General features: G+C 40.1%; 1 protein-coding gene across 3 annotated transcripts in view; it reads right to left on the bottom strand.

Moving 5' to 3' along the window:
* The window catches only part of epha6 (eph receptor A6), a 695,738-nt gene extending 682,319 nt beyond the window's left edge, over positions 1–13,419 (bottom strand). For all 3 annotated transcript variants that reach the window (XM_060833528.1, XM_060833529.1, XM_060833530.1), the window contains exon 1: positions 12,805–13,419. In XM_060833528.1, coding sequence (XP_060689511.1) covers positions 12,805–12,886 — 82 coding nt within the window. In that variant the 5' untranslated portion in view covers positions 12,887–13,419. The remainder of the gene's footprint in view (positions 1–12,804) is intronic.
* Between the last annotated feature and the right edge of the window lie 354 nt (positions 13,420–13,773).

Below are 13,773 nucleotides of genomic sequence, written 5' to 3'. Positions count from 1 at the left end.
TCTTAAAAGGGTTTGTAGTGGAATGAAAAGGTAACACTGATTTATAATTACACACAATAAACTAATGTTGACATTGAAAAAAAGTATAGGAAGAACTAAATTAAGGCAAAAAAGAAATATTGTAGCACAGTTCTTAGTTTACAGTGGGGTGTTTCTTTCTTAATATTAACAGTTCTGAACAGGATTGCACTAAAAGTGACAGGTTCAGATTAAAAAAACTATACCATGGATACTGGAAATCTGAAACAACCCACACCCTCCAATGATTTTCGCTTCCCCGCTCCCCAACTCTATCTTCACCATGGACATCTCGTCCCTGTACACCTCCATCCCCCATCACGAAGGACTCAAAGCCCTCCACTTCTTCCTTTCCCACCGTACCAACCAGTACCCTTCCACTGACACCCTCCTTCAACTGACTGAACTGGTCCTCACTCTGAACAACTTCTCTTTCCAATCCTCCCACTTCCTCCAAACCAAAGGATTAGTCATGGGCATCCACATGGGCCCTAGCTATGCCTGCCTCTTCGTAGGATACGTGGAACAGTCCATCTTCCGCAGCTACACTGGCACCACCCCCCACCTTTTCCTCTGCTACATCGATGCCTGTATCAGCGCTGCCTTGTGCTCCCATGAGGAGGTTGAACAGTTCATCCACTTTACCAACACCTTCCACCCTGACCTCAAATGTACCTGGACCGTCTCAGACCTCTCCATTTCTATCTCGGGCGACCGAATCAATACGGACATTTACTATAAATCGACCGACTCCCACAGCTATCTAGACTTCCCTCCTCCGACCCTGCCCCCTGTAAAAACACCATCCCATATTCCCAATTCCTTCATCTCCGCCGCATCTGCTCCCAGGAGGACCAGTTCCAATACTGTACAACCCAGATGGCCGCCTCCTTCAAAGACGGCAATTTACCCCCAGACGTGATCGACGATGCCCTCCACCGCATCTCCTCCACTTCCCGTTCCTCCGCCCTTGAGCACCACCCCTCCAATTGCCACCAGGACAGAACCCCACTGGTTCTCACCTACCACCCCACCAACCTCCATATACAGTATATCATCCGCCGTCATTTCCGCCACCTCCAAACGAACCCTACCACCAGGGATATATTTTCCTCCCCTCCCCTCCCCTATCAGCGTTCCAAAAAGACCACTCCTTCCGTGACTCCCTCGTCAGGTCCACACCCCCCACCAACCCAACCTCCACTCCCGGCACCTTCCCCTGCACCGCAAGAAATGCAAAACTTGCACCCACACCTTCCCCCTTACTTCCTTCCAAGGCCCCAAGGGATTCTTCCATATCCGCCACAAATTCACCTGCTCCTCCACACACCATTTACTGCATCCTCTGGGGTCTCCTCTATACTGGGGAGACAGGCTGCCTATTTGCGGAATGTTTCAGAGAACACCTCTGGGACACCTGGACCAACCAACCCAACCACCCGTGGCTCAACACTTCAATTCCCCCTCCCACTCCACCAAGGACATGCAGGTCCTTGGACTCATCCAATCGCCAGACCATAGCAACATGACAGCTGGAGGAAGAGTGCCTCATCTTCCACCTAGGAACCCTCCAACCACAAGGGATGAATTCAGATTTCTCCAGTTTCCTCATTTCCCCTCCACCCACCTTGTCTCAGTCAAATCCCTCAAACTCAGCACCGCCTTCCTAACCTGCAATCTTCTTCCTGACCTCTCCTCCCTCCATCCCCACTCCGGCCTATCACCCTCATCTTGACCTCCTTCCACCTATCGCATTTCCAACACCCCTCCCCCATGTCCCTCCTCCCTACCTTTTATCTTAGCTTGCTGGACACACTTTCCTCATTCCTGAAGGGCACATGCCTGAAACGTCGACGATGCCTGACCTGCTGCGCTTTTCCAGCAACACATTTCCAGCTCTGATCTCCAGCATCTGCAGTCCTCACTTTCTCCTTAACTATCTACCTCAGGTTTAAAATTAACAACTGATCCAGCATCCACAGATGTTTGTGAAAGAGAGTTCCAAACATCTTCCATTTCATAATATATCCTGAACAGGCCGGCCCTAATTCTCAGACAATGCCCTCTAGTTCCATAATCCCCAACCAACAGAAATAATTTATTTGCCTACTCTGTCTTTTCCTGTTAATATCTTGATTGTAATCAAATCTTTTCACCTTTTAAAAGTCTAGAGAAAACAGATCTAACTTGTACAATCACTCCTCATAACTTGCCCACTAATGTTGGTGGGCGGCACGGTGGCACTGCTGCCTCTCAGCGCCAGAGACCCGGTTCAATTCCTGCCTCAGGTGACTGTGTGGAGTTTGCACGTTCTCCCCGTGTCTGCACAGGTTTTCTCCGGGTGCTCCGGTTTCCTCCCACAGTCCAAAAATGTGCAGGTTAGGTGAATTGTCCATGCTAAATTGTCTGTAGTGTTAGGTGAAGGGATAAATGTAGGGGGAATGGGTCTGGGTGGGTTGCGCTTCGGTGTGGAAGTGTTGGGCCAAAGGGCGTATTTCCACACTAAGTAATATAATTTAAAATAAAACCGGTTTCATTCTTGTTAACTATACTGTATTCACTCCAAAGCCAATATATCAGATCTGTTCATGATACTCCAAGTGGCGTGAACTCAGATTTTGTATAACTGTAGCAAAATGTCCACATCCTTATACTCCAACCTATCTACCCCTTTAGATAAAAAAAGCTAGCATTCCATTAGCATTCTTGGTTAGTTTTGGCATCTATTCATGATATTTCAAAGATTATGTACTTAAACTCCTCTTACCCCTCTCAGTCTCTTTGGACATACACTGTATTTAACTTCATACTTTGAATTTATTTGTCCAATATGGATAACCTCACTTTCAACATTGAACAAAACTGTGGCAGATGGAGTTCAATCATGTAGCATCTCAATTTCCCTTTAATTTTATGCTAACACTATCTATAATGCTGCTTTTGTGTCACCAGCAAGTTTAGGTATGACTTTTATGCCATTATCCAAGTCATAACTAAATACTATGAACAATTGAGGCCCTAAAACAGTCTTGTGGGACATCACTGGTCACATCCTGCCAATTTGAGTAACTACCTGTTATCCCTTCTCTGTCACCTGCCACTCAACTACTTTCCCAGCCATGTTAGTAATTTGCTCCCAGTCCCGTGGGCTTCTACCTTAACTAACAATCTCTCGTATGGGACTTTATAAAATGCCTTTGGGAAGTCTGTATAAACAAAATTTACAGACATTGCCTTGTCCACTACTTTAAGTTAACAATTCAAAAACATTCAATGGCATTTGTTTGGCATGACCTACCTGCCTTGAATTCAAGTTGGCTTTGCATGGCAAACTGAAAATATTCAAGCAATTCGATCATCCCATCCTTAATACAGATTGCAACAATTTCCTCAATACTGATGTCTGGCCAAATGGTTTAAGATTCCTGTCTTTTAAAGGTGAAGAGGAAAAGCAGAGTGATATGTAATTTTCCAATCCAATACACTATTCCAATACAACTCGACTTAAGACAATGGTTACTTCTCATTAGTCTATCTTGTTGTTTTCCTCTACCACTGGTCCAGATCCCAATCTTAGGGAAAAAAAGCAGAATGGTAACAATAAATCTACTTGCTGTAGTTTTCACCAAAGCTGGCTGTGAAGATTTATCATATAACATGGTGAGCATCAGTTTGGATTCCCATAGGCTTTGAAGAAATCTTTAGACAGATTTACAAAGGCTACTCATGTAATCAGTCAATAGCTGGGAAAGCCGAAACTTCAAAAAGGACCCACAGAAGAGCAATTCATGGCAAAATTCAACAAAGTAAAACGTACAGTTGACGGTAAAAGCATTTCAGATTGGAGGAGAGAGCAAGTGCATTCTTAAAGTCACATGGAGCTAGAACACTGGGCACACTTGGATGTAACAATTTATTGATAATCAATAATTACCAGCAATTTGTAAGGGTGACCTCAAGTCATCCTTCAGCTAGAGGGCAATTATATATCAGAAGTTCCATGAGTAAAGTTGAAATTTATGGTGGAAGTTGGAAAATTTCAAAGAAAAAAAAAGTGCCATTAAAAGGTTGGGAAATCTAAAACAGAACAAGACTTCTAACCACCCTGAACATACATCGTCATTAAAGGCAGCTGCCACGAGGCAAAGTTCAGGTAAGGAAATCAAAGCCATGCAAATCATGGAACATGGCCACAGCACTGGAAACATCGCAAAGCCAGAACTGGAGTGACATTGCAGCACTTCAGAAGTAGACTAATTCTAATTAAAGCAGCAAGTTACAAGATTGCTTTCATCTGTAATCATTCATTACATAAATACCAGTAAATTAAGACACTAGCTGCTGACTTATATTGGAGGATCAGTTCAGTCAGTTGATTGGACAGCTGTTTTGCTATGCAGAGTGATGTGATCCGAGCAAATCAATTTTAAAATAAACTAGCAAATGAGAGAAAAGAGAAATTAGCTCACAGCATCTTGTTTTAAATCAGGAGCATACTGGAAAGAATCAGATTCCTCAAGAACTTACACAAATGAATATTCAATGCTTGAATTGAATTGGATTGAAGAGGACAGACTTAGATAAATTATAGGGAAAATGGCTCAACTCTTCTGGCAATCTAGCACACAAGAGACTGGCCAAATGGAATTAATCTGCCATATTCTTGCAGGCTAAGCTAATATCCAATTTTACTTTGAAAGTTATATTGAATCTGTTTGCACATTCCAGATCATGGTACACTTTAAAACCCTCCGTCTCCAATACATTAGCCTGAACCTTTTATTAGCCCAGTGACATTACCATTACAATACCACTTGCGGTCAGTGCACTAAAATATTGAACTGGAGATAGAAAATCCAAACACTATATAATTTACAGTCCAATCCAAGATACATTTACTAACCATTACTGTGCTTCAATCAACTTCCTATCCATGCAGTTCCATTTCTTTTAAAATCATGCTTATCCTAAAAATCTCCTATACTTCACTTTTTCAAACACTTAAACCTAACTACAGAACAACCACTGTATTTACTCTCCATAAAACACATGATGATCAGGCAGTCAAGATTCATTCTTAAAAATGCACACTGGACACCTTTAATTAACTTAAAGCTTCTAATGGAATATTAATTCCAGCCTGGATTAAAGCCTCCAGAAGTTTACCCATGATAGAGACAGATAAGGTTTGTGTTCAGCATGAGTTTTTAATCAAAACAAGCAGTCTTTATGTCCTTCAAAAGTAATCATGCATCAGTGTAACAAGCTCAACATGTAATGCAACTATAATTATTCAAGTACATTAATGATCCCACACTAAAAACACCTAATTTTTAAAGAATCATTAAGACACTAAATACCCCTAGGTATGATATATGGAGATTTTTTGTCACATTATACTGCAGAAATTATGCAAGTACACAACAGTCTGGAGAAGGTAGGCATCTAGTGGGGATCCCCAAAGGTTGTTGATACGAGCAGCACTTTTAATACAACAAATCTCCAGGGCAGAATTTCAAAATCTGTTGCTGACAAAATTTGGAATTATTGTGAAGGAAGAGGATGTTTATGACAGACTCCAGGAGGACTTACAGAAGCAGAGAAATAGACATGTGAGTGGTGGATGCAATTAGATAAAAGTTTGAAGTGGCATTTTTGCTACAAAGGAACAAGAAACAATATCACAGAATCCCCACAATTGGAAGGAGACCATTCAGCCCACACCATCCCCCCAAATAGCAGCCCACTCCAATCCAAACCATCCCAATAATCCTGTTTTTCCCATAGCCAATTCACCTAACTTGCACATCTTTGGATTGCAGGAGGAAACTGGAGCACCCAGAGGAAACCACCTCAGGCACAAAGAGAATGTGCAAATTTCACAGACAGTTGCCAGAGGCTGGAATCAAATCTTGGTCCCTCGGACTGATGCAGTAGTATATAAACTGAAGAGTACAATTCAAACAGAAGTGCAGGATTAGCGGTCCCAAGGCATGCACAAGTACAAGTTACAGGAAGCAACAAGACGGAGGAAAAAAAAGTGTTTAATAAGGCATTACAAGATTCTGGGTTTCATTCAAGAAAAGGCAGGGCAGTAAAGCAAATTATAGTAAACCTTAATAAAACACTAGTTTGGCCTCACCACAAACAATGTGACCCGTTTTAGGAAGAATGAGAGGGCCAGAAAAATTTTAAATGCAGTTCCAAAGATGAATGACTTCAGTTACATAGATTGGATAATCTAGGACTACTTTCTTTAGAAATTAGTTGAGGGGAGATTATATGGCACTCATCAAAATTGTGGGAAGTTTGTACAGAGTCATTAGGGTGAAACTGTTCCTATGAGTAGAACAGTCAAGACACCTGATTGAAGATGAATGGCAAAAGAAGTAAAAAGTGACTTTTTAAAAAAAAAAAATTCACAGAATGAATGAAATGAATGGGATAAGGGTGTCTCTGGTTGGACCAGCATTTGTTGCACATCCCTCGTTGCCTAAAGGGCAGTCAAGAGTAAACCACATTGTTGTGGGCCTGGGGTTACATGGAGGCCAAACCCAGTAAGGATGGCAGTTTCTTTCCATAAAAGGGCATTAGTGAACCAGATGGGTTTTTCCAACAATCATTAGACAGTTCTTTTAAAAAAAAATTGAATTAGTGGGTAACACTGTGACACAGTGGTTAGCTCTACTGCCTCAGTGCCAGAGACCTGGGTTCAATTCCCGCCTCAGGCGACTGACTGTGTGGAGTTTGCACATTCTCCCCGTGTCTGCGTGGGTTTCCTCCAGGTGCTCCGGTTTCCTCCCACAGTCCAAAGATGTGCAGGTTAGGTGAACTGGCCATGCTAAATCGCCCGTAGTGTTAGGTGAAGGGATAAATGTAGGGGAATGGGTCTGTGTGGGTGCGCTTCGGTGAGTCAGTGTGGATTTGTTGGGCCGAAGTGCCTGTTTCCACTCTAAGTAATCTACTCTAAGTAATCTACTCTAAGTAATCTACTCTAAGTAATCTACTCTAAGTAATCTACTCTAAGTAATCTACTCTAAGTAATCTACTCTAAGTAATCTACTCTAAGTACTGCCATGGTGGGATTCAAACCCAGGTGCCCAGAACATTATCTGGATCTCTGGATTAACAGCTCAATGATAACATGATTAGGCCATCAACTCCCTGTTCAGGTGACACACTGAATAAATACCTTTAATCAATGAATTATTAGAATTTGCAGTGCACCACTCAAGTGTGGTAAAGGCCAATCTGATCAGGGCTTTCAAATGGGAATTGAAGGACTGAAGTCAAAAACTCCAAGGCTAGAGGGAAAAGTAGACTAGTTGGTTTCAATTGTACACATGTTGAACAGATAAAATATGCTCAAGGAATACTTACTGTGCAAAAAAGTCAATGTTTTACACTGATTGGAAAACTATCAATGTATGACAAGTTGTGTATTTAGTTCTGCAATGCACTACTGTTGTGTTGATGTCAAATGAACTACTATCAATGTGCATTTTGTTGCACATCAAATGGAACATGGGCAGTGTTTTGATTTTTAACAAACATTCACAACCATCTTGAGAGAGAAAATCACAATTCAGGAAAGGTTTGACAGCACTAAATTTAAATAAAAGCTCACAAAAGCCACATTAACCAAAAGCAAAAACGTATACTCCAAAAACTTTGTTTAGAAAGAAAAGAAAGTGCCGGAGACTATGCACGTGAACATTATTCTACGTGACTAATTTATCAGTGACTATTTTGAAATAATTTACATCTATAAACCAACAGAGTAGAAATTAATTGATTGAATAGAGGGAGGAAAATCTGCATAGTTGAAGTGTTACGCATCTAGCATTACATTCAACATTAATAAAATGCATTCAGGTGTGATCTTTGTAACTTTCTTATGGCAGTGACTAGAGTCACAAATGACAAGACCAAACCAACATTAACATCTTGCCAAAAAAAATCACGGAAATAACTTTTACACTATTAGTTTACAATTTTTGAAATTGATTTCAAACCTATCTTTCAAAATGCCAAAGTGGAGGCAAAAGAGTACAAACATATAAAGTGCTGTCAACAGAACAGCGGTAGAGGACAATGTTACATAGTGTGGCATTGCAATGGACAGAAATAAAATTACCAAAAGGCATACCTGGTTCCTCTTGCTAACAGCCTTAAATAGTGTGACAACCATTACAATTAGTCATAATGTTAACCATTACAGACAAACCCAAGAAGAAAATAAATGAATAGATGAAAAGATTTCAAATGCTTCTACAGCAATTGTAAAAAGTTTTGAACATTGTAAAATATGCATATTTTACAAAGTAAAATAATTATCCCTCAATGATGTTCTCGACTCTTCCACTTCAAAAAGAATTTAATTCTATGCTGATGTGAACCTCATTGATCATAGCTGACAGATGAAAGTGCAAACAGCTTGCCTTAGCATAAGCAAACAATGCCAGCAAAACCACACATCCACAAATTAAATTTGATGAGAATATGTTTGAAGACACTTAATAATTGAATCCAACTTATTTAAAATGTGTGTAATACAAAATGATAAATTTCTAAAGATATCATGGGTCATTGTAAAGTAGGGGGTGATAAGAACCTGAAAGCTATCTAAAATCCATGCAACAGAATCTTAAAATTCTATTGAGTCAAGTTAATTTTTTTGCTTCAAGGAAACTTTATGTCTTTTAAAAAGCACGGCCATTTCATTCACATATGGCTTTCCATAGATATTCTCCACTTACAGTATACTAATATACCTCAGCATACATCCTTGATCATATAGCTTACTAAATTTTTTTTAAAAACTCACTCACAGGATGAGAGCATTACTGACTGGGCCAGCATTTATTGCCCTTCCCTAATTGCCCAGAGGGCAGGTAAGAGTTAGCCACATTGCTGTGGGTCTGGACTCACATGGAGGCCTGACCAGACGAGGGTGGCAGTTGCCTTCCATAAAAAAAGGGCATTAGTGAACCAGATTGTTTTTCCTACAATCAACAACAGATTCACGGCCAAATTAAACTCTTAATTCCAGATATTTAGTGATTTCAAATTCTACCATCTGCCTTTGTGGGATTCAAACCCAGGTCCCTGGAACATTACCTGGATCCCTGAAATAACAGTCCAGCAATATTACCACTTAAACTGGTAATTGTCAGTGTCGCACAATTTTCTCCCCACTCAAATGTATTGACAAAATGTTTTTAAATCAAGTACTAACTTTTCTCTCAAGGATATGGTAATATTTGTTATTTTCAATAATTTTTGCAATGGGTATATCGTAAAGGTGGTATAGGTGGGCAATGAATTTTCCTACCAATTGCATGTATGATATCGATAGTTTTGACTTTTTACTGACAAGTGGGTTAGTAAATAGAAATGTAATAGCTATATTATATCAATTGAAACATTTTAAACTCCATGTACTGAGCTCATGTCTTCGTTTTGATGAAGTAACTGACTAATTTTGCACCTTGGTCAATATTTTATCACTGCAACTTCAGAAAAACAACTTCCAGAATAACTCAATTCATAAGCATGAATAATCTTTCAATAGGTATCTTCAAGGGATTTTGAAAAAAATTCATATTATCCATGTGAAAAAGTACATGGTAAAACTTAATAGTTGAACTACACTTGCATTCATCATTCCAATTTAAGGTGATTTGTTGCAGCAGTGCATTTAACAGTTTAATTAGTTAGATTTCCCCTTGCACTTACAGAATCTTAATTTTGAGGCAATTTGCTGAAATTGAGAGGTGACAACAACAGAACAATGAAAACCCCTAGCAAGGGCATTTGGGTCCTAATGGAACATGACAAGCAATTGTATGTGTCAACTTAAAGTTGAAGGATTGCAACATAACAGTGCGTGGAGAAAGGAAGAGTGTATGTATGAGTCAGTGTAGCAGGTATTGAAAGAGAAACGAAAAAGATAGATAGATTGATTGGATTGAGATAGATAAAAGCAAAATCAGTAATAATTTGAAGTTTTATATTTTTGAACTATCCAAAAGATGACAATGATTAACTTTGAATGAATGGAATCTTATTCAAACAGTTAATTGTCTATTCTCGTATGGTGATCGGCAATAACTAACTTGCCTTTAAAGTAATTGTTTGATTGAAGTGGACAAGATTTAAACAGTTGGTATTGAGTTTAATTCCCATTTACCGAACAAACATTGCACCTTAATAGAAACTTACAAAATAATACATGGCTTCGAAAGGGTGGACGCTAGGAAATTGTTTCCATTAAGCGAGGAGACTAGGACCCATGGACACAGCCTTAGAATTAGAGGGGGTCAATTCAGAACAGAAATGCGGAGACATTTCTTCAGGCAGAGGGTGGTGGGCCTGTGGAATTCATTGCCACGGAGTACAGTAGAGGCTGGGACGCTAAATGTCTTCAAGGCAGAGATTGATAGATTCTTGTTGTCTTGAGGAATTAAGGGCTACGGGGAGAACACTGGTAAGTGGAGTTGAAATGCCCATCAGCCATGATTGAATGGCGGAGTGGACTCGATGGGCTGAATGGCCTTACTTCCACTCCTATGTCTTATGGTCTTGAAGCTAATTAATGCATTACAATCATATAGCAGACAGGGAGATGCCATCTTTTGTCAGATAAATGACCAAGGAGGGCTGCCTATATAGCAGGGTATGGACATTTCAAAACCACACATCTGCCCTGTGCCTGAAGCTGCTGCACTATTTGTAATGTAAACAATGGCAGGAGCACCATTATTTTGGCATCAAATAAATACCCATTTTCTGATCTGTTTTGGAATCAGTTCTACAACATTGGGATAGGGTTAAGCCATGTCTTACTGCTATAAGGTTTTGGTCTTTCAACTTTACACTGTAGTTTCTAACTTTGTTTGAAAGGTACTGCTTTCCAAGCTGACCTCAAATGCCCTTTGGACTCATGAAATGTTGATCAATTTAAGTGTGAAGTAAAATACAGTAATTTGGCAAAGTGAAGTAATATTCTAAAACTAGGATTTGATGCATATTAAAGTTTGGAGAAGTATGCATTGTGAACTCTTATAACCTATCAGCTGAAAATGACAACCCATGACAAATTGTCAACCTTGTATTGCGTTGTGTTTTACTCTAATGTATAGATGAAAATTTGGGATCAACACATTTCACTTGAACGCATCTGATAGAATGACTGCATATGGTCAAATCAAGAATCAGACTGGGAACATTTTATGATGCTTTAATATATGTATTCAGTTACACAGGAAACAGTTTGTGTTTCATTGCTGCCTATGATCAATATATCTAAAATAAAATTAAAATGCAATCATGAAACCCTTGGTTAAAGTGATGAAAGTTCATTAGTATTTTAGTTCCAAAAGATACTGAATGAGAAAATGCAATTAAAACATGAAAATTAAGTGATTATTCAATTTTAATTTCAGCAACTGTATCCACATAGTAACATAATTGATGAATACTAAATAATCACTACCAATAGAATGCAAAACAAAACTAAATTGATTTGATATTTTCAGTAATACTTCCATAAGGTGCTTGGTCCATCCTTTAATTCAATTAACAGCATTAGTAAAGATATGCTGAATCCAGAGGATGACAATTTCATTAATGATGAAGAGAATTCATGCGCTATTTGCACAGATGATTAAAAAAATCTCTATGGACATAACTCTACATTCCACAACTATAGTTTAATTTTTACCGTAATTAAACACAAGTTTACATTAAAACTACACTACTTTTGGAAAAGGGCTCCTATCATGGTTTAACCTTGGGATTGTCTCAAGGGACAAAAGAACCTTCAACAGCTCAAAATACATCATCTGTAGTATAAACAATCAATATTATTTGTTTTAAATTGAAACCATTTGATAAAAATCTTTCGTCCAACTTCCTCAACATCAACTCAAAATAAGGCCGATCCTGAACTCTGAACATTTTGCCATAATCTACCTATGGAAAATCTCAATTATGAAGGCCAAATGAAGAAGTGCTTCTGTTGGCCCTTGGGAACCAACACAGTTTAACAATACGGTTTAAAATACAATATCATCCACCGTCAATCTCAGCCTGGCATCTAACTTGATAATACAAAAGTATTATCTCTAGTTAACCGGCAGAGAAAATTTTATGTTACCAAATGGAATCAACCCGCTAAGTTAAAGCGATATACTTATAAACTCTGCAATCGTCCAATAAACTTGCTACTGCAGCGTTAACTGTGCGTGTTAATTTTGGGGAAAATGTCACAGCTAGCACCCACAAACTAGAATTATATTATAGTAACACTGGCATGTTAACGTTCGACAGTTTACTGGAAGTCAAAATCGGGATTACGCTTCAGGCGCGAATTCACCCTAAAGAAACTAGGCACAAATATCAATGGTGTCTATCATGACCATTTTCCATCAGTTCAGGTCCATCCTGCAAACTTATGGAAGGTGATGCTGTCAGATGAATGATGGTGCAGATATAACTGCACTATCCATCTATGTCCAAGATAGCGCGGATCTGCGGGGAACCGGCGAAATTATTGAGATTAGAGAAAATACCAGGCCAGTTTTACTCGACACATCTTATTAAAATAATCCAAAAAAATAAGAAAAAAGGGTCCTTGGGTCCTGACCCCAGAATTAACGGTAAACCGCAGTGCTCCGGATAGGGACCGGGCTGTTTGGGGAAGCTGTGAAAGTTTAATAAAAAGGTGTCAGTGAGAAGCTAACACTTTCCAGACTGGCCGTTCTCTCTCTCTCTGACTCTTACCTTGGTTGGAAAGGTGAGTGGCGGTGCTGAGCATCCGCTCAGACAGAAGCAGGAAGATGCTGAATTTCACGCTCAAACTCATCCTTCGGCGCTCACAGCCGCCTTGGCGTGGGTCTAAGAGAAGCTGCTCCCTCCGGCTCAGACACCAGGTAGGCCTGCCCACTGTCAAAATATTATTTTTTTTAAAAAAACTGCAATAATGGAATTGCAGCCCGGAGGGAGGGGGATTTATACGACCGGCCTCCTCCGGTCGTCCGCTCACGTCCAGACTGAGGGAGCCATGGGCTTGTATGGTGTGGGAACTGGAATCAGTCAGCACACAGCAGCGACATCCCCAGTCCTCTGTCTCACTCACACTCACACACACACACAGTGAGCCACTCACTAGCTGCCTGCGTCCCTCTCTCTTCCGAGAAGGAGGATTCAATCGCAGGGAAATTTTCCACACACAGAAACCGCCCCTCAAATCAGAAAGAGGAACACTTTCTCTCCTCGCTCTCCGGCAGCTGCAATCCAAAAATAAAACCAGCGCGATTAGGAGCCACCCCCTTTTAATGTCTCGCTGCTCAGAGAGAGAGAAAAAAATATTTGTTGAAACGAATGGTTGCTGACGAGAGTCCCTTTTTTTCGGGGGTAGAGGATAGCGGCCAACCTTCAGCAGTCAGTCCATCGCTGCCTCAGATTGAAAGCTTCACAAACTGGCAACTTTCAGTAGAACCTGAACAAGACTTTAATCACCGCGTGTAACTTGCCCGGGGGGAGGGAGATCTCCAACAACGAATTGTCAGACTGGAAAACAGGAAGGTTGGAACTGTCAGCCACCCCCATTACGAATTACATATACACATATATAAATAAACGACTTGCAAAATATATTATTCACGGTTTAGTCAGTGAATAGTCGAGCTGGCGTCCCGAGTGTCAGCTATTGCTGGCGCCTACCAGGTCAAAAGAGCCGCCAATGAGCAC

This window comes from Hemiscyllium ocellatum, chromosome 12, assembly GCF_020745735.1.
Source record: "Hemiscyllium ocellatum isolate sHemOce1 chromosome 12, sHemOce1.pat.X.cur, whole genome shotgun sequence".
Taxonomy (NCBI): Eukaryota; Metazoa; Chordata; class Chondrichthyes; order Orectolobiformes; family Hemiscylliidae; genus Hemiscyllium; species Hemiscyllium ocellatum.
This window is presented reverse-complemented; position numbering and strand designations above follow the sequence as displayed.